This window comes from Lepisma saccharinum, chromosome 22 (genome assembly GCF_977018435.1).
Source record: "Lepisma saccharinum chromosome 22, izLepSacc3.1, whole genome shotgun sequence".
Classification (NCBI taxonomy): domain Eukaryota; kingdom Metazoa; phylum Arthropoda; class Insecta; order Zygentoma; family Lepismatidae; genus Lepisma; species Lepisma saccharinum.
This window is the reverse complement of record NC_139250.1, coordinates 44,661,578-44,682,996: the sequence shown is the minus strand read 5'-3', so window position 1 is coordinate 44,682,996 and position 21,419 is coordinate 44,661,578. Positions and strand designations below refer to the sequence as shown.

The 21,419-nt window shown below is 39.6% G+C and overlaps 1 protein-coding gene across 3 annotated transcripts in view; it reads left to right on the top strand.

Moving 5' to 3' along the window:
• LOC146004992 (uncharacterized) overlaps positions 1-21,419 on the top strand; it is a 127,825-nt gene that overhangs the window by 87,673 nt on the left and 18,733 nt on the right. For all 3 annotated transcript variants that reach the window (XM_083144096.1, XM_083144095.1, XM_083144094.1), the window contains exon 2: positions 13,000-13,175. In XM_083144096.1, coding sequence (XP_083000222.1) covers positions 13,000-13,175 — 176 coding nt within the window. The remainder of the gene's footprint in view (positions 1-12,999; positions 13,176-21,419) is intronic.

Below are 21,419 nucleotides of genomic sequence, written 5' to 3'. Positions count from 1 at the left end.
GAGTTTGTTTTATTATTGCACGTGCCGCAGCTGTCAGACAACGTCCTGCATTTCTCGCGTGGCACTACGTCACCGCCCCGGATGACAGAAACACGTCGAACCAGGGTCGCTGTCCGTGTCAACGCTCGATCGCTATGGCCGGCCAGCACCGACACATGCAGTCACTTTACTGGGGTTGGAAAAAAACACCCTTGCACGTATGGGGGTTGTGATGGTCCCAATACACAGGGGAGGGATGAGGCTTTCAGGGGTATAAGTCCCACCCCTTAGCAAAGTCTAGTTTTGGAGTATTTGAGTTGGAAACACAAAATTCGCTTCCGATCAAGTTAAGCCTAATTTGTCCATAAGATTACTATGGGGGAGGTTTTTTCACAACAAGTTCTTTATTAAGGGTAGTATCGCAATGCGGTTTTTTTGGATATGATCCTTGATCCTTCCTACGTGGGTTAAAGGTCTTTCAAAGGATAAGGATTCATATTCTGGTATCCTTAGGGGCTTACTTTCGGTTCCCGGCGCGATTGTTCAATATCCCTATAAGGATAACATAGGGGTGGTTTTCCCCTGATAGAAGGCCAGTACTTACCCTCCTTGTGCCGGTTGGGATGTCAGAAAGTCCTCTGGGGTTTCCTCTTGACAATTGGGGGGGTCACCACTATATAACGCACTTGGGGGGTTCACAGGGAGGATTTGTTCACACCAAGGTGCACTTTCTTTTTAACTTTCCAAGCATAATGGCACTTTCTCTAGATTCATAGACGAACTTTTCCTCGTATCTCAGGCCCCCGTGGACCAATTTTCATGAAATTTGGGCAGTAATCAATAAACACATTCCCGCTCCCAATGATGTTCAGTGGCGGACCACACACAACTGTTTTCCACCCTTCCCGAGGGTCGCGTCGCGGAATACCGGAACGACACAACCACTCGCGAGCGAAAGCTGACACGTGTCCATCCCTCAGACAGTTGGCTCGTGATCCTCATATTCATGGGCATCAATCCACGCTATCACGGGCTGTGAAACGCAGCAATCGTCTCCAATATCGCAAGGCCAAACGACAGCCACAACTCTCAGCACAACACAAGGAGCGTCGCGTGTCCTGGGCGTGGAAGGAGGAATGGCGGCGGGTAATTTTCAGTGATGAAAAGAAATTCAATTTGTATGGTCCCGATGGCTGGAGATACTATTGGCATGATCTCCGCAAACAGGAAAAGACCTCCAAGAGACAACAAGGGGGACAGTCTGTAATGGTGTGGGGTGGGTTTGGTTATCATGGGAAAACGAATATCGACTTTCCCACAGGCCGCATGAATGTGCTCGGATACCAAAACGTCATAACGGACAATCTATTGCCATTTGCCAACGACATTGGTGGCGATCAGTGGTGTTTTCAGCAAGACAACGCCACTATACACACTGCTGAGTCCACTATTTTCTGGTCTCTTGACAGGAATGCCACATCATTGATTGGCCTGCGATTTCCCCTGACATTAACCCCATGGAAAACCTGTGGAGTCTTCTGTGCCGTTCAGTGTACTCCAATGGAACCCGGTACGACAACGTTCATGACCTGAGGAATGCTATCGTTGCTGCATGGGATGCCCTTGATGCTAATCTATTGAAAGTGCTGGTGGCCAGCATGTGTGATCGGGTCTTCAAAATGGTGTACTGCCATGGTTCGTGCATTGGCTATTAAAGCAGGTCTGGGATGCCGTTCTTATCATTTTGCAACAGTTAAAATGGTCACTTTTAAGGTTCGTTGCTTTGCACCTTCTCCTTCCCTGCACATGACTTCTGGTCAACACGTTTTCTCTTTCTGTACATTAGGTGAGCATTGTAATGTGCTGTGTGCCTGTACCTGTAACTTAGTAAACATGTCACACTTACTTTTTGATTCGTTCTTATCATTTTGCAACGCACCTTAGGATGAGTGATGATACGATGAAATTGATGAAGGGGCACTGGCACCCTTGACCCTCTGTATCTCCTTAAGAAAGTAGTCCCGTCTAGTTCCCGGCACTTTTTGACACTGTGTAGTGCAGGTCTATTCCAGTGTCAGAGTGGTGCTAGGAAATGACGTTCAACCAAGTAAACTGAAAGCGTTGTTCTACTGCAGAATATTCAACAAATGCCTGTCTGCTGCTTTACATGTTCATTTGATTAGTTAGCACTCACCACGTGACCATACAACACACATACACCGACCCAGAACGTAGTGCAAACGGTGCAAACACCAAATACACTACTTGACTCCAAATCAACGAACTAGATGACTCGGTGTTGCACCGTGTAACGAACTAGACGCTTCGGTGCAAACAGAGTCAAAAAATGCAGCGAACTAGACGGGGCTAGTGAAATATTTTATGCTTCATTAAAATTTATTGTTTATGAACGTTTCGAGTTGATTTTAGCTCGCCGAAATGTGTTCTTGTGAAGTAAAGTACGTTTGTTAGCTTGTTACTTTAACGTGTGGAAGAACAGACCAAAGGCTTTGCGCAAGTGAATATAGCACCCAAAACGACTTTCCACAGCAGATATAATTTTACATATGATGATATGATATGATATGATTTATTTGCATCCAAGGACTACAATTTTGTACAAATAGGTACATCTGTAGTATAGGACATGTCAAGTAGAAGTACATGATGATAACATTTGGTAATTTTAACATAAGATACACGCATATATATTGGTGTATTATAACCCTTGCATATCAAGATATTATACTATACAATTTCAGTTCTAGGTTTGGTACTGACTGTTGTTTTCGACGTGTTCTTTCGCTGTTTTATGTGCATACAAACTGTTTTTACTAACAAAAAGCGACGAAAGTACTCAGAAATTGCCGGATTTAACTAACGCTGTCTATATTTTGGGATCAAATATCTCCGTTATTTGTGTTTTCCGCGTGCTGGAACCAATTTTATATTACGTAAAACATCAAAATCTGTAGATTAGAAATAAATTCAACATAATTCTTGAGGGAGTACAGTGGGTCAACGACTCCGTTTTCACTGACTGAGGGGCGAGTTTCGGCCCGGTTCCTCACCTCACCGACAATCAATTTCTAACCTACACTTGCACTGTTTAGATAAACAGTATATGTACTATAAACAGGAATCAAGATAACTTCCCATGTTTAGAGATTAGAGTATAATTTTCCAAAAATACGATTCCAGGGCTGGAATAGATGGTTTGATTTCTTTTGATTTTTAATATTTAGCGACGCTTTCTGCCACTTTTGGCTAATCGCGATTAGGAGGATGAGTGGTGATACGTGTAACTAAGTATGAGGGGACACTCAGAAAGAACACCCATGCCCAGTCCGGGATTCAAACCCAGGACTCGTGTCTGTAGCTAATAGATGGTTATTATTATATGCAGTGGCGGCGATTGAGTCCCAAGGGGGGAGGGCTAGGTGTCAAAACTGGGGGGCAAGGACAGTTTACTTTCTCTTGGAAAATAAGGTTTAGGATAGTGCTGGAGCAAAAGTGGCAAAAAGTGGGGAGGGCAACCGCCTCCCTCGCCCCCCCCCAATCGCCGCAACTGCCAGTGATTGTATATTATATTGTTATTATAATTCCTCCCATTGTCACGGTAAACTGAGTGAACAGATACGAGGATCAACGTGAATAAACTGGAAACTAAAACATGTTCTCTCAAGTGGTCTCTGGTCCGATCGTTTTTTCAGCCAGTTTGCATGGTGGCGGGTACAATTTAAACTGTACGTCCAGTTCCGATTCGCCTATCATGAGCGTAAAGCAGATTTTAATCAATCTTTAAAAAAATATTGTCTAGCCTTTTAAACTTGGTGATAAAAGACTGAACGTTTAAGTCTTCAAAAATATTAAGCATAATAATATGTCCAAAAACCTGGCAGTTGGGATGGGCGATTGCCCCTATCGTCCTCCCCGTGGATCCGCGCCTGGGTGCTTACAAAAAAAGGCGGAATGGGCAAAGGTATTGTGGTAAACAGTAAGATAGGAACGACTTAAGATGACCGGACCCCTCTCCGATTTTCTTCATATTTGGTATACTCACTAATTGAGGCCTCCTAATCACGAATCTGAAGTTAAAAGTTGTCGGAAACGTCTTGAAATTGCAAAATAAGCGAAAATAAGGCGTTAGTTTCCGGAATGGAAACCGTCGATTTTCGCGAAATTTTTTGTTTCACAAGGAAATATATATATTCCTGATACTACCACGACACCGAATTTTAACTATGTTTGCCTAACCTAACCGAAACAACCTAACCACACGTCAATGGTTCGTGGGCTAGCGCCATTGGTTCGTGGGCTAGCGCCATTGGTTCGTGGGCTAGCGCCAATGGTTCCAATTTCGGACGCCTAGACACAGGTAGTAAATTTTTCACCTTGAAAGTTAGTTGTACAGAAAAATTCGACGGTATGCAGCATCAGGCCCAATTTCGTCTTAATCCGACCCTGCCCCCTGCTAGGTTCAATTCAAGCCCACGTGTTATTTACACAACTATTTTCTACGTGTTGTTTTATTGTTGTTTATGCGTAGTACTAAATATATGCTTGAACACTTGTGCGTTTAGCAAACATGAATAAGTATGTGCTTGGAACGTATATTCTTCGTTGAGTTAATATCACCTTTCAGTTTTTATTGCAACGTATTTTCAAATAGATTTTTTGAGCACAGAAGTTCTCAGAATATTGAAATCATGCTTTTATTTCAAGTACACTTTATGCGCAGATAGGCTTATCGGGACTTCACCTACAGACTAAAGAAGGATCCGAATTCCGAACCACTGTGCAATGTGCCTCCAGCGGGTATCGAATCCGGGACTTCTTGATTATAAGGCAGAGTATCGAAGATGTGTGGTTAGATAAGGAATTAGGAGGACCAAGGGTTAATTTTCCATGTTTCATAAATACTGGCCAATGGCCAATTCCTCTTAGTATTGTAGTATTGTTGCAGAGAATAGGGCGAGGGGGTTATTATTACGCTGTTTCCTTTCATTGCTGATGTTTCCGTGACTTAGCAGTGTTCATACTCAATTACAAAAAGAGTTTTAATTTCAAATCTTATTACGTTATAGTGGCCATATTTTAATCGTAATAACCCTAGCTTTCCAGTTCCGTACTTGCTTACTTACCTGAGGGCGTGGGGAGGGTTAAAATTTAAGTTTGCAGATGAGCGTAACTTTGGAGTATAGTGAAGTCCTGATTCGAACGCCAGTTCGATATCTTTGACATAGCTCGAGAGGAAGGCGACCGGACGCGTATCTGGTTTCCAGCCACCACCTGTTTTTCGGCAAAGCGTGTTGTCACTTTTACTTTTAGTGTTTAGACATGCATTCATTCACTGCTACGAATACCTTACACTTCGTTCTCCAAATTGTATTAAAGAAATAGCACAACACAATAACACAACCTAGCAAAGATAACCGCAACCTCTCGTTATGAAATCTCTAAAGGAACTGAATTGGCAACATCTCATTCACTCCACGTGGACTTGACAAGAGTTGTCAGTTCCTAAGACGGACGCTATTGGTGGGAAAGGTTTGAGGGACGATTTACTAGGCTCCACGCGGACTTGACATATGGTTGTAAGAGGTAAAGTGATCTTTCGGAACTTTCTTTGGGGTAAAGTGGCTTTCGAATTAGGACTTCAACTTTAACTGTACCTATCTGCCGAACAGTTTCGACCCGTTTAAAATATTTCTAAACGCACGGCCATGAAAATAGGCGGCTGGGCAGAATTGCGCTGGTGCCACATGGGGGAAAAGCAAAGCGAGAGCGGGACAAAAGTCGCTGGTTCCAGCGCACTGTGTGGCAACGTCAACCGGGCTGCGTTGCCTAGTTCAAGCGTCAGACCGACCTCTCGCCGGGACACTTTTGTGTCATCCCTGACCTTTCGAGCAACTACTGTCAGTTTATATCACATGGATTACAAAGACCAACTCTACAACGAGATCTTTCATTCTCTTAAACCTCAGAACACATGGCTTGTGCTCCGACGTGGCAACGGGACTTCCCCGATGGCGCAGTTCGGATTCCACTTTTAACTGCAGGTCCAGTCCCAATTAGCCTTACTGTGTTTAAAGTGGACTTAAAACACCAACTCAATCAACAAACAACAATCCGACGTGGCAACAGCGCGAACGTCTGCAACCCGCCTAATTTCATGGCTCTGCGTTTAGTACTGCTATCCAAACACTAATTTGAATTAGCATCATTATCTGTGTATATGTATGCACCAGTGTCGTGCGGTGACGTCGACTCTTGGGGTAGCAATCAGTGGCGTGCTCAAGGGGGGTTGGTGTGGGTCATACCCCTCCCCCCTTTAGGACCCAGTATTCCTAAAAAAAAGGAATATCAATAACAGGAAAAGATTGCAAAATGATGAATGAGTACTAAAAAAACTACACGTAACCCCCACCCCATTCGATAATAAAAAGAACGATTTGATTTGAGTACTAAGCCAGAGATCCTGGCTTCGAATCTCGGCTTCACCATGGGTATTCTTCGGGTGTGTCCCTTCATCAATTTTATCGTATCATCTTAGCAATTAGCCAAAAGTGGTGGAAAAGCGAAGTAAAATAAAACAAATCAAGCAATCAATAATTTGATTTCATTTTTGTTACTTAGCGTCGCTTTTTTGTCACATTTGCTTAATTGCGAAGATGATACGATAAAATTAATGACGGGACAAACACAAAGAACACTCATGCCCAGGTCGGGGTTGGAACCCGGAACTCCTGGTGTCGTAGCACGCTGTGATAACCACTCCCCCACGGTTGGTTGATTTGGTGTTTTAAGTCCACTTTATGCACAGAAACAAAACAGGAAACAAAGCACACTTTTTTGTAGTTTCTTCAATAATATTCATTTGGCTTTTTGAGTTCTGAGATACATTTTTCATTTCAAATTATTTCATTATTCACTGCAGAGTACAACACATAGGAACAAGAATGCGCGCTCATCACGGGTCCGAATCGTGGCCTGGATTGTTCATATGAGGCCCCTTCATCAATTTCATCATATCATCACTCATCCTCATTTTCGCGATAACCAAATGTGGCAGAAAAGCAATGTAAAATAAACCAAACCAACAACAATATGAACGCGCGTTTTGTTACCCAAATAAATACATCCGTATTTATGACTGTTAGAGGCCAAGAGAAGTATATTTAAATAAAACACTACTAAAACAAGAGTGAGAGAGAGCCTGAGCACATATTTGTAATTTAATCATTATATATTCCATATTTGAAAAAAAAAGCATAACATTGTCTGCACATAACACGTTCCCATTTCATAAATAATAAAACTACATCCCATATTATACATACATGTTGTACAACGTGTAAAATGTTGGGTAAATACAGAGAACATAAGTACTGCATAAAATTTTACCCTGAGTTCTTTAGAGGATTTACAAAAAAATGTATGGGAAACCAATCACCTATCTGTCCTATAGGAGATAGACTGGGGGAACTGAAAGCACGGGCTTTCAACCATTGCAGCGGGGGAGGGGGAGAGGGCAAGGGAGGTAGAGGCAGAAATCTTCCCTTTTCCTTCGGACGGCCGTTTCTACCTGGAACTGGTGAGGCGGAGGAGAGCGAGCTAGGCCAGCTTTGCCCTCGGATCGCATCGAGGGACGAGAAGCGCGTGGAAAAAAGTGTTGCATATGAACTGTGGCTTTAACAAGACAATAAATATTGTGATTTGAAAATAATTAGAGATTTGAGATTGATTGACTAGCTAGTCCTCGATACACGTCACTGGTATGCACGCAAAGACAGAGTTGGGAATTGGTGCACTATCACGAAATCATGAGCATGCGTGAAACTGGAGCATCAGCCTATCAGGTGAACTGATTAATTGAAGAAGCTAAATCAGTGTCAGGTGTAAGATTTATCAGCTATGAAGTGGCTGAATCACTTGAGACTCTGAGCAATGTCTATGTGTGATGATATGAAAAAAAACTGTCTACTCATTAAATATATTCAAAGCAGGTTGATAACCCTCTCTTAGAGATATCAAAGCCAATCTGCATCACTGAAGATTGCTCTAGAGAGCTTGACTGCATCATTAATTGAGTGGCGTCACTGTGGCACAGCAGAATTAGCCAATAAAATAACTTTCACACTAATGGGAATTTCCATTCTAATATGTGTTTTCATTATTTACTTCTCTGTATTTCAGTGGGCTTATTATCGTTTACCATGTCAACCAGTGGCGGTGATTATGGGGCATAGGGGCAGTTGCTCCCCCTCAATTTTTGCCACCTTTGCCCCGGCATTGTGCTAAACCTTATGGACAGTGGGATGTATAAGTACACCACCGTGTTTATTGGCATTGTTTTGTGCAATGAGTGTTTCGGGAATTGAAACAAAACGCGAAATAAACGGCTGACAGCCTGTTCAACATAAGTAAAGACCCAGTTACTAAAAACGTGAAGGATATAAAATAAAAATTAATAAAAATAGTCATGTACAATATACCCCCCCCCCCCAGTTTTGGCACCATCCCCCTCAGTTTTGGAACCCAATATCGCCTCCACTGATGTCAACATAAGTGGTCTTATCGAATCATAGTTAATAGCAAGCGTAAGTACGCTGTCTGATTAAGCATGAGAGGTGTCCCGCTCGATCGTGGTAACGTCGTTGTCTTATAATGAAGGGGTTTCGGGTTCGATACCATGTAGAGGTTCAACGGATCCCACTTGAAACTGTAAGCCCAGTTCCGATCAGCCATTTTGTGCATAAAGTGGGCTTAAAAACAAACTCAAACCCGAGCATGAAGGAGAATGGAGCGGATTAATTACACCCCTCCCCACTTTCTTCAAGAAAATTAAAGCTATCCATTCTAGATTAAATTCCCTTCCCTTTCAGACCGTCACTGATTGCAATCACCACACGTCTCCTGTGCAAAATGTTGATAAATGCTCTTTCATTTTTACAATGTAACCTTTATGCCGTTAAGATGTAGTGTGATGCTGAATGATACCTTTATATCACCCAACTAACTTGCTGTAAATGTTTCTTTCCTTTATAAATAAATTTTCGCGAAATAAATGTTTACATTTTTAAAGACTTAATGGATATGTTTCAATACTTTTAACAAAATAACAATTTGCACATTATATTTTTGTCAAGTACGATTTGCTTCAGGCTTCGTTGATAGCCTAGAATATACGCTCCTGTTTGTTTTAAAATTGTCCATATGTTTTTCTTCATCTTTCTTACTTATTTAGTATTATTATTTTTGTCTTGTTCCTTTTTTCTTATTATTGGATATTATACCGTTTGTAACTGTAGACTGTATTCTGACAAGGGTTAGGTGGGAGAACAGCGTAGGCTGAACCTCGCCCGCTCAATAAAGATATGTTACGTCAATATATAAGTTTCCGTATGCTGTAAAAAATGTTATTTTTAAGATACATTAGAAAACTATATATAAATGTGAAGGAGGATCCTTCCTCACTTCTCCACATAATCCCCATAGAGATTCAGGCATTTGTCCCACCGTTGCACCAATTTGTCCATACCCTTTGCAAGAAAATCAGGGCTCTGGCTATTGAACACTATTCTCACATTCCGCTTCACTTCTTCATCTGTTTCGAAACGGTAACCTTGCAATTCAGACTTTAACACCGGAAAAAGATGGAAATCACTCTGCGCTAAATCGGGCCTGTATGGAGGGTGGGGCAGCCGTTCCCATCCCCTTTCTTCAATTTTGTGTTGTGTTTGCACTGCTGACTGGGGCGAGCGTTATCGTCAAGAAGAATGACACCAGCTGACAGGAGACCTGGTCGCTTATGTCGAATTGCGTTTTTTCAGTTTATCCAATGTTTGACAATAACGGTCAGCATTAATTGTTCTTCCTCGTTCCAAAAAGTCCATAAGCAGAACGCCCTTAGCATCCATGCTTCTGAACTCCTTATGACGCGTGTTTTCGCCCTTGAGCGCATGCGCCTTCTCGTCTGATAACGAATCGATTGTTGTTCCTTGTAGACGAATGATAGCGCTTGTCAACCATGTGCTTCTTTTTAATGGCATTGCTTTATACAATATTTTATAGCACAGGGAAACTTATATATTGAACGTCCCTAGTATTATCATTATAACGGCCATTTCAATATTTAAATGTATAACTTTGAGTCTTAAATTCAAGGCACATCTGCTCGTAATAAAGGATGGAAATTTGATTAACAAATATCACACGACATAGTCTGTTAAATTTGTATAACTCTGAAAAAACTCGGAACACTTTCTACTATATCCTGTTTCGGAAATCTCTGGAGCAAGTGAACGAAAACAATTCTTTGCGCAAGTAGTGACGCGAGACAGCTCCACCAATTAACAAGCGAAAAGGGGGGGGGGGAAAGCGACTGCAGTTACCAACCTTCGCAGCAGCGAGTACTGCTTCGCTCTGCCCACTCGATTTCGCCCCTTCTCTGCAGCTGTGCGCGGCCTTGCTCCAGAGATAGCCGGGACAGGGTATAGTCAATACGACACACAAAATCTGAATGCAAGAGAGGGGGAGCTCGAAAAAAAATGCTATAAATTCCGAAATAAGATTGTTTAGTTCTGGAAAGATCAGTTAGAAACTGTCTTTCGACTTTCACATCTACTTAGTTTCCTCCCGCGGCATCGACAGTAGTGATGTTGGTTGTTTGGAAAAGAGACTGTTGTTGAGCCGGCCTCCGTAGCGAAGTGGTTAGCACACTGCGCTACGACGCTAGTTGTCCCGGGTTCGAACCCCGGCCTCTTCATGGGTGTTCATTGTGAGTGTCACTTCATCAATTTCATAATATCATCACTCATCTTCATCTTCGCGATTAGACAAAAGTGGTAGAAAAGCGAAGTAAAATAAACCAAATTAATCAAAGAGACTGTTGAGGATCTATGGTCATCCTATAACCAGATATAGTGCAATTGAATTTTGTGTCTAATTTGAAAATGATATTTTTTCCCCATTTTACCAGACTGAAGCTTTAGAAATTTATGCTAAACCGTGTCTACAGTGTCGCTTGACCCTTCGCTACTGCGTGTTTGTTGGTTTCCAGCTGAAACGTCAACCATCAACTGTTGAGAAAATTTAAAGCGTAGACCACGCTTTAACTACGGGAATATTATAATATTTAGCACTTAGCAGTGGCGGCGTTTAGGTGTCAAAACTTTGGGCAAAGAGGGATTACTTTTTCTTGTCAGACAAGGTTAGCATTAAGAAGCCATTGTGCGGGACAAAAAGTGTCAAAAAAGTTGGGGGTACAACTGCCCCCTCGACCCCCACCCCAAACCTGATATTTAGTTTAATACTTGTAATGGTCTAACGCAGTGGTTCCCAAAGTGTGCGGCGCGGCGCCCCGGGCTTAGGGGCCGCCGAGAAATGGTCAAATATTTTCACTGAAATGACACTTACATGTTAGTCTGCACATGGTTTTAGATATGAGTGTTACAATTGTGCTTATTTAGTACTTTTTACATTAAAATGTTCCTCAACTTGAAATATGTGTTTATTTTTTAACTTAAGGCAAGTAACCTAACAACACTAACTGAGCGTTGTAAGTGTTAGATAGGCCTACATTCTGACTTGAGCGCCGAGGAACAATATTAAAACACTACGGGCGCCTTGAAAGGAAAAAGTTTGGGAAACCCTGGTCTAACGGATCATCACAACATGCTTATTGATATTACTAACTTGACAATCAGAGGCGAGGCGTCCGGTCATCGGGAGATGCGGCGATGGCACAGCAAAATAATAAAAAATATTGCTTTTTTAAATATTTTAGAGAAGAAGAAAAAATAAATCAAAATATTCGCATATTTGAGCGAAATTAGTCAAGTAACACCATTAAACAGCTAGAAATACGCAAGAGATTCGCTAAGTTTAGCGCATCGAAAGGAGAGCCCAGTTCTACACCCCCTCCCCCGTGCCCAACCGTCCCGCTGCGTTTCCGTTGAGTGCAATGGTGTCAGACGGGCCAGCTCATCACAGCAGGTCTGCGAATCCAAGGTCCTTCGACCGCTTTTCCCCCGCTTTTGAAGGTCTGGTCATAAGATATCTTTTTTTCAGCCTCCTTGTTTACAAACACGGCAGGGTTTCTGTGACATGAAGATGAAACTTCTCAGAATGGCCAGCACTGTAAAGCATGCAACGCTCTTGTTTTTTTGAGAGAAAAGAAACTATTGAAGAGCATCGCAACGCAACTTACACAGAATACATGAAAGTAATGGTGCATAAAAAAAATATAAGTAAGCAAAAGCATAAATTTCCCCATGGTCACTGCTTGAAAGAACTGAAAAAAAAGCAGTTCTGGATCCATTCTATTTTCTTCATAGTATTTCTTCTTTTAATTTTTTTGGATCCTGCGGTTCAAATATCGATTTCTGAAAAAAAAATGTTTTGGTTTACAAAACACGAAGTACTTCCTGCTGTCTTGTGTTTACTATGCTTACAAATGACAAGAGTGATCAAGATTTTTGTTTTTATACATACTCAAACAGAACCTTTTCCCTAACATATCATACTTTCACACCAGGGATGGCCAAAAATATCAGGATTCCAGAAAATCTAAAAATCTTGATTCAAAAATTCTTCTGCGCGGATTTCGGAAGCAATCCTCAGGAGGTGAGGAATCTTACTGTACGACCATGGAAAATGTGACTTGTTCGAGAGGAGAAATCCAAACATGAAGGGGAGTAGGTAGAAAAATATACACTAAGTTTCAGATCAGTATTTTATCAGCTGTAGTTTGATTTGTCATCGCTGTCACAACTTGTAACAAACCCTCTTGGCGTGGAGCAGTTTTCCCATTCCATCCACAGCCGTCACACCCATTTTGCGCTGAAATTTTCAAGTTATTCTTCTTTCAACCAGCAGAACCTAATGGCTATGGATCTAGGTTCACCTTTTTATCAATTGAATTTTGTAATTACATAATATTTTCCTATCTCAACTGATTATTCACTGCTGCTAGGCTCAGTTCATCTATATGTATTACTGTTCTTCCTGTTGCAGGTACCGAAGTGCCAATCGAGTAAGGAAGCCGTCGCACTTGCGTCTGATGGCGGCGAGGAGCATGTGGGCACTGCAAGAGGTGGAGGAGCACTTTGGCCTGGTGCAGTTCCTCAAGACCTTGGTGGCTTTTGTTGGTGCATGCGCACTAGCACCCTGCCTGCTGGTGGTCTACTTTGGTGAGTAATGTGTGTACAGAGTTCGTAACTTTTGTTCAGTGGTATTCCTATTTCAGAAGCAGTAATTATTTTGATCGGTCACTGTTCATACTGACAGGGAAAAAGCGTTAGTAGAAACCATGGAACTGTGCTTAGTATTTCCATATATAGATGGAAATTGTAGTATTTTGCAGCGTGATACTGGGTGTTCAGCACAAACTCCCATAATATGTTTTAATTCTTGGGAAGGCATTTCATTGATGTGCCAAGCTGAATAAAGTGAACCGAGCCCAGTCATCATAATCTTATTGTTTTCCTTTAAATAAATCTTCCTCCTCGATGGTCAAGTGGTTGCATCGTCGCCTTGTCATCAAGGGGTCCCGGGTTCAATACCTGGTGGAGGCACATAGTGGTTCGGATCCCATGTTAAAACTGTAGGTCCAGTCCCGATTAGCCTTACTGTGCATAAAGTGGACTTAAAACACCAATTCAATCAATCAATTCAATATAAATAAATCTGTCAATGATGGTCTATGCCGTGCCGAATAATGAGTAATTGTAATTGTAATTTATTCTTGTTCTGTTGACTACATTGTAGATATTTCTATCTGCAGCAGTATAGAGCACATCATTTGTTACATATAACATTAGCATGATTTCAGTCCAAAACATCCACTTGATTACTTATTTGGGATGCAGTATAATTAAAGTTACAAGTATATATTATTACATATCGGTTTGATTACATACATGGCATAGAGCAGTTGTGGTTACAAATATGTATTACATATCCTTGATAACATATTTGGGATGCAGATCAGTATAATTGAGTTACAAATATATATTATATACTCTTGATTACACATTTGGGATATAGATCAGCATAATTGAGTTTCAAATATATATTACATCCACCAGATTACATATATGGGACGCATATCAGATTAATTAAGGTTTCATACATGTTGATATATATATATTGTGTCCAATTGATTATGTACATGGGTGAGACAGAGAAAGTAGTTTTAGATATGCTGTAGAACTTCTTCTATGCTGTAGGGTGATGTTTCTAAGAGATAGTTTTTATTTTATTTTTGAATAGCCTTAGATTTCTTTCCTCCTTTATTTCACATGGAAGTTTATTGTATAGTAATATTCCTGTGTTTCTGGCACTCCTTTTGTATAGGTTCAGTCTGTGGTTGTCTATGTGTATATTTGCCTTTGTTCTTGTGTTATGATTATGTATATTACTATTTTTATTGAGGTTTTTGATGTTGTGCCTTACAAATAGGAGGCATTCTAATATATATAGGATGGTACTGTGAGTATTGAAAGTTTGGTGAACAGATTTTTACAAGATGTTTGTGGAGGCTCTTGGACCATAGTTCTGATGATTATTTTTTTGTAGAATGAAAACCTTCAACAGTTTTGTTGAGTTCCCCCATAGCATTATGCTATACCTTAGTCTACATTCTACACTTGAAAAAATAGAGGATTTTTACCATTTTTAAATTAGAGATACTGCTCATTTTCGGAATTGCATAATGTAAACTGGCTAGATGTTTTCAATATGATGACCAAAAGACATGTTTTCATCAAAATGTATGCCTAGAACTTTTATTGTTGTAGTTTTTTGTATGATTTTTGAGTATATTGCGAGTGTTGGGCAATCTTTGTTTTTCTGTTGTGTCGTGTGGAAGGCCATGTTGCTAGTTTTTGTTGGATTTAGTATTACTCTGTTTTCCTTGCACCATCCATTTAATTTTTTTAAAGTCTTATCTGAATTATGCTAAAGAGAGTTCATTTTATAATCTACAATACTTAGGGAGGTGTCATCTGCATAGAGTAGTGTAGTTGATGCAGGCACAGCAGATGGGAGATCATTTATATATACCAGAAACAACAGGGGACCTAGTACACTTACTTGTATTGGTATTCGAAATGTGCCTGTTAATGTTCATAGTTGGATTTGAAAGAAAATATGTGTTTAAGCAGGGAATTGAGATTGTTTAGAAATACTTCAAAATCACCATCCGGTGTTCTATATTTACATATTACGATTAGTTGCATTTCTTTTCTCATTGCTGTTGAGAATTCAAAATCTTTTTCTACTTTTTTAATATTAAATTGTAATTGATCTACCTTTATGTTTGACTTGGTAAAAATACATGTACTACCATGTTTGTATTTTTCTCTGGAGTAGCTATTTACTAGATTGTACCCTGGCAAGTTTATATGTTTGCATTTCTCACTTTGGAGCCAATGCTCGGTGATACATATTATGTCTGCCTGATTTGCATCTTGAATTATCATCTCTAAATCAATTTCTTTCTGTTTATTTAAGTGAAGAATATTTAGATTTGTTATTGCATTTGTATTATGGTCTTTTCCTTTCTTGTTTTTATTTACGTTAGCCTTTTCCCTGATTATTGCAGATTCTTTCTTTGATGAGTCACTTGTTTCTACCATAAAAAACCATCTTGTAGTTTGTTTGGGATGCACTTTCCGATTTGAGATATGGATATTTTAATCAATAATTTGATCACATACCTGTGAAGCCACGTGCGTGCATTAGATGTCTTGCTTGGAGTGGCCTTTGATTATACTTTCTTTTGAATGTTCTTTACCTGAAGTTTTTGAAGGACTTTTTTCCACCATTTTCTCTTCATTATCTTTGCATTCACTTTTGCTTTCTTTTGGTAAACATATGCTTCCCATGGGTAGGAGCACTTCACTGGGGATGTTCACGTTTACTGCACTTGCTCTTCCAACTGATGGTTCCTTCCTTTTACAGATTTCCTCAGCAGAGTCACCGTCCACTTTTTCATCTTCTCCACTATCCTTAATATTATTACTGGAAAACTTTTCACATCGCCGGTGTTTTTTATTCACCATTTCTTGTGCACTTTTACTTCTGCTGGGAGAGCGTTCGACATGCTGCCCTTTTTCTTCAATGAAACCAATATCACTCACAGTTTACATAGCAACGTTCTGTGTTTTTCCCTTGTCGGATTTAACTAGTGCTGCTCCACTTATCCACTTCCTTGTGTCAGTATACTTTTTCCAGCAGGTGGAATGATTTGACTTTCCTGTGATTTTCTGTTAATAACACCATGGATCATTTGACATGCATACTGTTTTCCTTTGTGGTTCAAGTGCTGTCCATGTCTTGTATGATATTCTCTGCTCGTGGTGTCAAGGTGGATTATGGTTACATTTTTGAAGTGTTTACAAGTTTTCTTCATCTGTTTATTTATTTTTTGTATTTCGATGTTTACACACGACTGAGGGATGAGATCATATCTGTGCGGTATAGTAGTTACAATTACATTTGTATGAGTCGGTGAACCTAGTGAGTCACGTACTGCCATTATTGCATCGCTGCCCTGATTTGTCGCAATATCATTGGAGCCAGTGACTATAATAACATAGTCATTCAAACTGACATCGAAAACTCCCTCCTACTACTTCTAGCACATGTTTTAACTTTGCCCCAGGTTTCACTGAACCATATTTTCCTGGTAGAAAATATTTCATATTGGTGGCCAGGTAGCACCCATGGCTGTATACGAAGATCACTGCTTTGGGTCTCTTTTCTTTGATTTTCAGTTTTGTAGTACTTTGAACTTTCCGTCTTGAAGTGCATTGATTGGGTCTGTTGTATGCCTCTTTCTTCTTTCTTGGTATTTAAGCTCCCTACACTGATTGCATGCACTTTCAATTTCACCAGGTTCATCGGTCAGTGCTGCAAAGTGTTGGTATGCTCGAATGTATTATCCAAGCACTTTACTTCTTGGGCATTAGTGGATGGATAGTGCCGATTGAATTGAACTCTACCTAGTTTCACTACTTCACTCCAACTATCTTGCTTGTTTGTCTTGCAGAGATTTTGGGCGAGCCTTCTTTCTTCTTCTTCTACATCTCGAAAGTCCGATTTCAAAACGTCAATATTTTTTTCCTTTGACGCTAGTTCCAGTTTCAGTCTCTCACACTCGAGGCATAATGATTTACGGCTGTCACAATTCGGCATCCTGTTTTTTGGCTTTAGTGATTCGTTTGCCACAATTTTTGGCACAGTTGTTGATTAGGTTCGATCACTACACCACACTCACGTCACAGTCGAGAAATAGAACCTACACTGAATTTCTTACACTTTTGTTTTCACTGCACTTACTCACTCCCGAGTTGGGAAACATGCCTGACAATGGTATGAATACCTCATATGGTTTATGAATGTGCTTCATAAGCAAATTACTTATACTGCCTAATTAATTTTTTTGTACATGTGTCCCGAGATTTGTTCTTACTGTTCTGTTGCTAACCCGTTCTTCCGTATGCATGTATGTCTTGCGACTTGTTGTCACTGTTCACTTAAATGACTCATTCTTCCATATGCATGTACCATATGTCTTGCAACTCATTGTCACTGTTCACTTAATGACCCGTTCTTATGAATCAGGATGAACCAAAACAACTCGCTGTCTCCGCGTCTCCAGGTGGTACAGTTTTCGGAGATTCTTGGCAATTTGCCTTTCACATTGGGATCAATTTACTTGCGATAGGCACTGGTTGGTGTCTGAAAACACTAAGGGAGACTCATTAGCTTCTACAATCATATTTTCCTTTCAGAATATGAATAAAATCGGGAGCACAACTCACTAATTACCGGTTCCATCCGCCATTTTTTCTGACTTAGTGCCAAAATAACATATCTGAAAGATGACACCAAGTTTACAAAGGTTCAATTCTTAAACACTATATTTAGAAATACTGATACAGTGCTGCACAACAAAAGGGGTACAGTGATGTAAAAAGGGAACATAGCCTCAAGAAAGCATTGCTAGCATCAAAAGATGTCAGGAATGGACTTGTTTAAACTACAAACAATTGAAACCATACAAATAATTGATTAGAAGCTCTGAAACAAGGCCGGCTGCTACACAGAGCTATAAATTTTAATAATCTGTACAGTACAAAAAGAATGTAAAAATGAGTATACTCTGGAATTTTAATTTTGTGGGTTTGTTCAAAGACAGAGCGGCTCTTACAGATTAGCTCACACCATGAAAAAAATTTAATTTGGTTCATTGTGCTTCTTCAATTGGAAAGTAAGATAAATGTTATTCCCTTTTCAAATAATTCAAAATAAAGCATTGCCAAACTTTCGAAATATGTTTTTTTTTGCCCTTCTAGGAAAGTGTTGTTTGCATCCTTGAAAATAGTTTTGTTTGCCTTCTCTGAATAAAAGTTAGTTTTGTCCTTCCCTGCTCATGCCTTCTACCACACTAAATGGGTATATCATTGCATGATGCATGAAAATAAATGCAGGTATTCTCTTTTTTATAATACTCACACCCAAACAACATAATACAGCAAGAAATCTGTAGGCAAAATTGCACCAATTCAGTGTTAAATTCATGCAAAACCTCTACAAGAAATCTCTATTTTGAAAACTGAACCTAAGTTCACTTCTTAAAACAAGACTTCCCTGTGGCTTAAAAAGAGAGTGCACATTTGCCTATTGGACAATGTGCATTGTTTTTCTGTGGAGTACAGTAAGTTGTTGCAAAATGCTGACAATTGTTTTGAATTGAATTTTTTTTGCTGGAAAAACATTGCAAAAATCATGCATTTTATTTTGCTACATAACTCCAGAATGAAGTATTTTTATTATTATTATTGCAATAATGTCAATATCATGTCATTGTCAGTGTCATGATCACTAATTATAAAAATATTGTTGCACGTCAGTGGCAGAGTGAGTGGGTGTTAGGCTCACTATCTCTGGGTTTGAATCCTATCTTGGGCATGAATGTCCCTTCACCAATTTTACAATGCATCCCCATCATTATTGTTAGTCAAAAGTGGCAGAGAAGTGACAAAACGAGATAATTCAAATACAAAATGCCTAAAACATATTTTTTCTATTTTGACCACATCCAATTTTCAAAATGCTCCTGCACATACTATTTGTCATCATTTTAACATATATCTTACAAAATCATACTTTGAGTTTGCAATTTGCAATTGAAGTGACGAAGAAAACTTTTACTAAATCTATAACTTTGCAAACAATATGAATTTAATAGGGTACCAATACTGTCATGTGCTTGTTCAGTGTCCTCTTTCTCTATAGGTATGGTTCTCTCTCTCTCTCTCTCTCTCTCTCTCTCTCTCTCTCTCTCTCTCTCTCGCTCTCAACACATTCATGCACAAAAGCATGCATGCACACATACAATTGAATTTGCTAAGTACGTTTATGCAAGCTTCTAATATTTCTTGTGTAAGTGCTAAACTCTATAAAATGATACATGGAGAGGAATAACTATTGTATTATTGAGTATTATCTTTCCAAGTAGTTTCTCTGTTTGTAAATTCTGTGATTTTGACCGTACTACATGTATAAATAAAACAATCATAAGTTTTGTCAACAGCAAAATAATACAAAGTTCACTGATAGCATGGATGATTATAAACAATATTTCTATATTGACTCACTGATAGGAACTTGCTCTCTCTCTCTCTCTCTCTCTCTCTCTCTCTCTCTCTCTCTCTCTCTCTCTCTCTCTCTCTCTCTCTCTCTCTCTCTCTCTCTCTCTCTCTCTCTCTCTCTCTCTCTCTCTCTCTTCTCCATTCAGACCATGCTGAGCTGTACCTGTACCAAATATTCAGTTGCTAATATATTACACATTATCTTTTACTTTCTTAAGTAAACATTCTTATGTATTTAGTTTTCTTTTCATTTATGGCAAGCAATAATGTTGTTTCTTTTACCATTACTTCATATAACTGGTGCAAAATTGCTATACTTATGTTTAATTACATTGTCATCTACAAATGTGCATATGTTGAGGCAGGTTCAGGTAAAAAAAAGAAAGGTAAAGTTCTCCCCTGTGCATAGCACCACACCATGAGGGCGTATAGGGGGTGTGGAGGTAACGCCCCACACTTTCTTGATCCGGTCGTGAGTGGGGGTGATGTGATCAGCATCACACCCCTGACCGCCTTTACCCCCCAGGATTTCCCCCCAGGTACCCATGTTTTTTGACGCTGGGTGGGCACCGGGTGGGCACCATCTTTAGAAAAGTTCCCGGATTTGAACCGGCCGGGGATCGAACCCGGGACCTTTAGCATGGTAGTCAGATGCATTCCCGACTGAGCCACCGTGGCAGGTTCAGGAGATAACAATAAAATGATAATGTACACATGGCTAGTTTTAAAAGATATTGTTCTCATAAGCTAAATAAAAAAGTAATGTTTCATATTCCTCTCCTAAAAATATTCTGCAGCTCTTTACAACTGTACTGCAATTGACAAGCTAACAAATTTCTAGGTGTAGCATCCAAGGTAGAAGTCACATATGGATTTACTCCTTCACTTTTGTCCTTGTTCAATATGAGCTTTCAATATATATTTATATTGACACTGTATGCTGTTACTTTTATTTCTCTTGATTTGCATAAACATTCTCAAACCTTGTTATCATACATGTTTATTCATTTATTGCATGTTAGAAATTGGTGGCATATATATGCTTGTTATTGTTTTACTATGGCAACAATGCAAAAAAACATTTAATATTACAGGCATTTTTATAAAAATGCAATTTGTGTGCGTGTGTGTGTGTGTGTGTGTAACTTGCATTTAAATTTGTAGAATTATTATGCACATGTGTACAGTCAAGATTTCAGTGTTTCAAGCTTGCATTGTTTACTGGATTCTGTAATATTTGAACATGATTGTTCTGTAATTTCTAATGCATAACTACACCCTATAATTCATTATTTGCTCTTGAGAAAGCACATGTGTGTATCAATATTTTGTTTTGTTTTCTTTTGTCTTATTGGATATATACAGTATACTGTTTGTAGGAAATGTGTGTCAGTTATTAACTATAGACTGTATTCTCACAAGGGTTAGGTGGGAGAGCAGCATATGCTGAACCTCGCCTGCTAAATAAATATATTATTATTATTATTAAAAAATGCTTAACATATAAAGCAGTATCAACCAAAAAGTACATTTTTTGTGGAATATTTCCAGTCTTGTCCCTGCACAAAGCAGCTCTGATGCTCACCCAGCTTCAAATCAATGGGTACCTGGGGTTTATAGGCAGCCAGGCATGATGCTGATCACATCATCCCAACTATGGCCAACATCAAACTCTACCTCCACATCACCCCATATATGCATTTTGGCATGTGTGGACATGCACAGGGGTACATTTACTTTTACCTTATAATTTCACAAATAAAATGGCACATG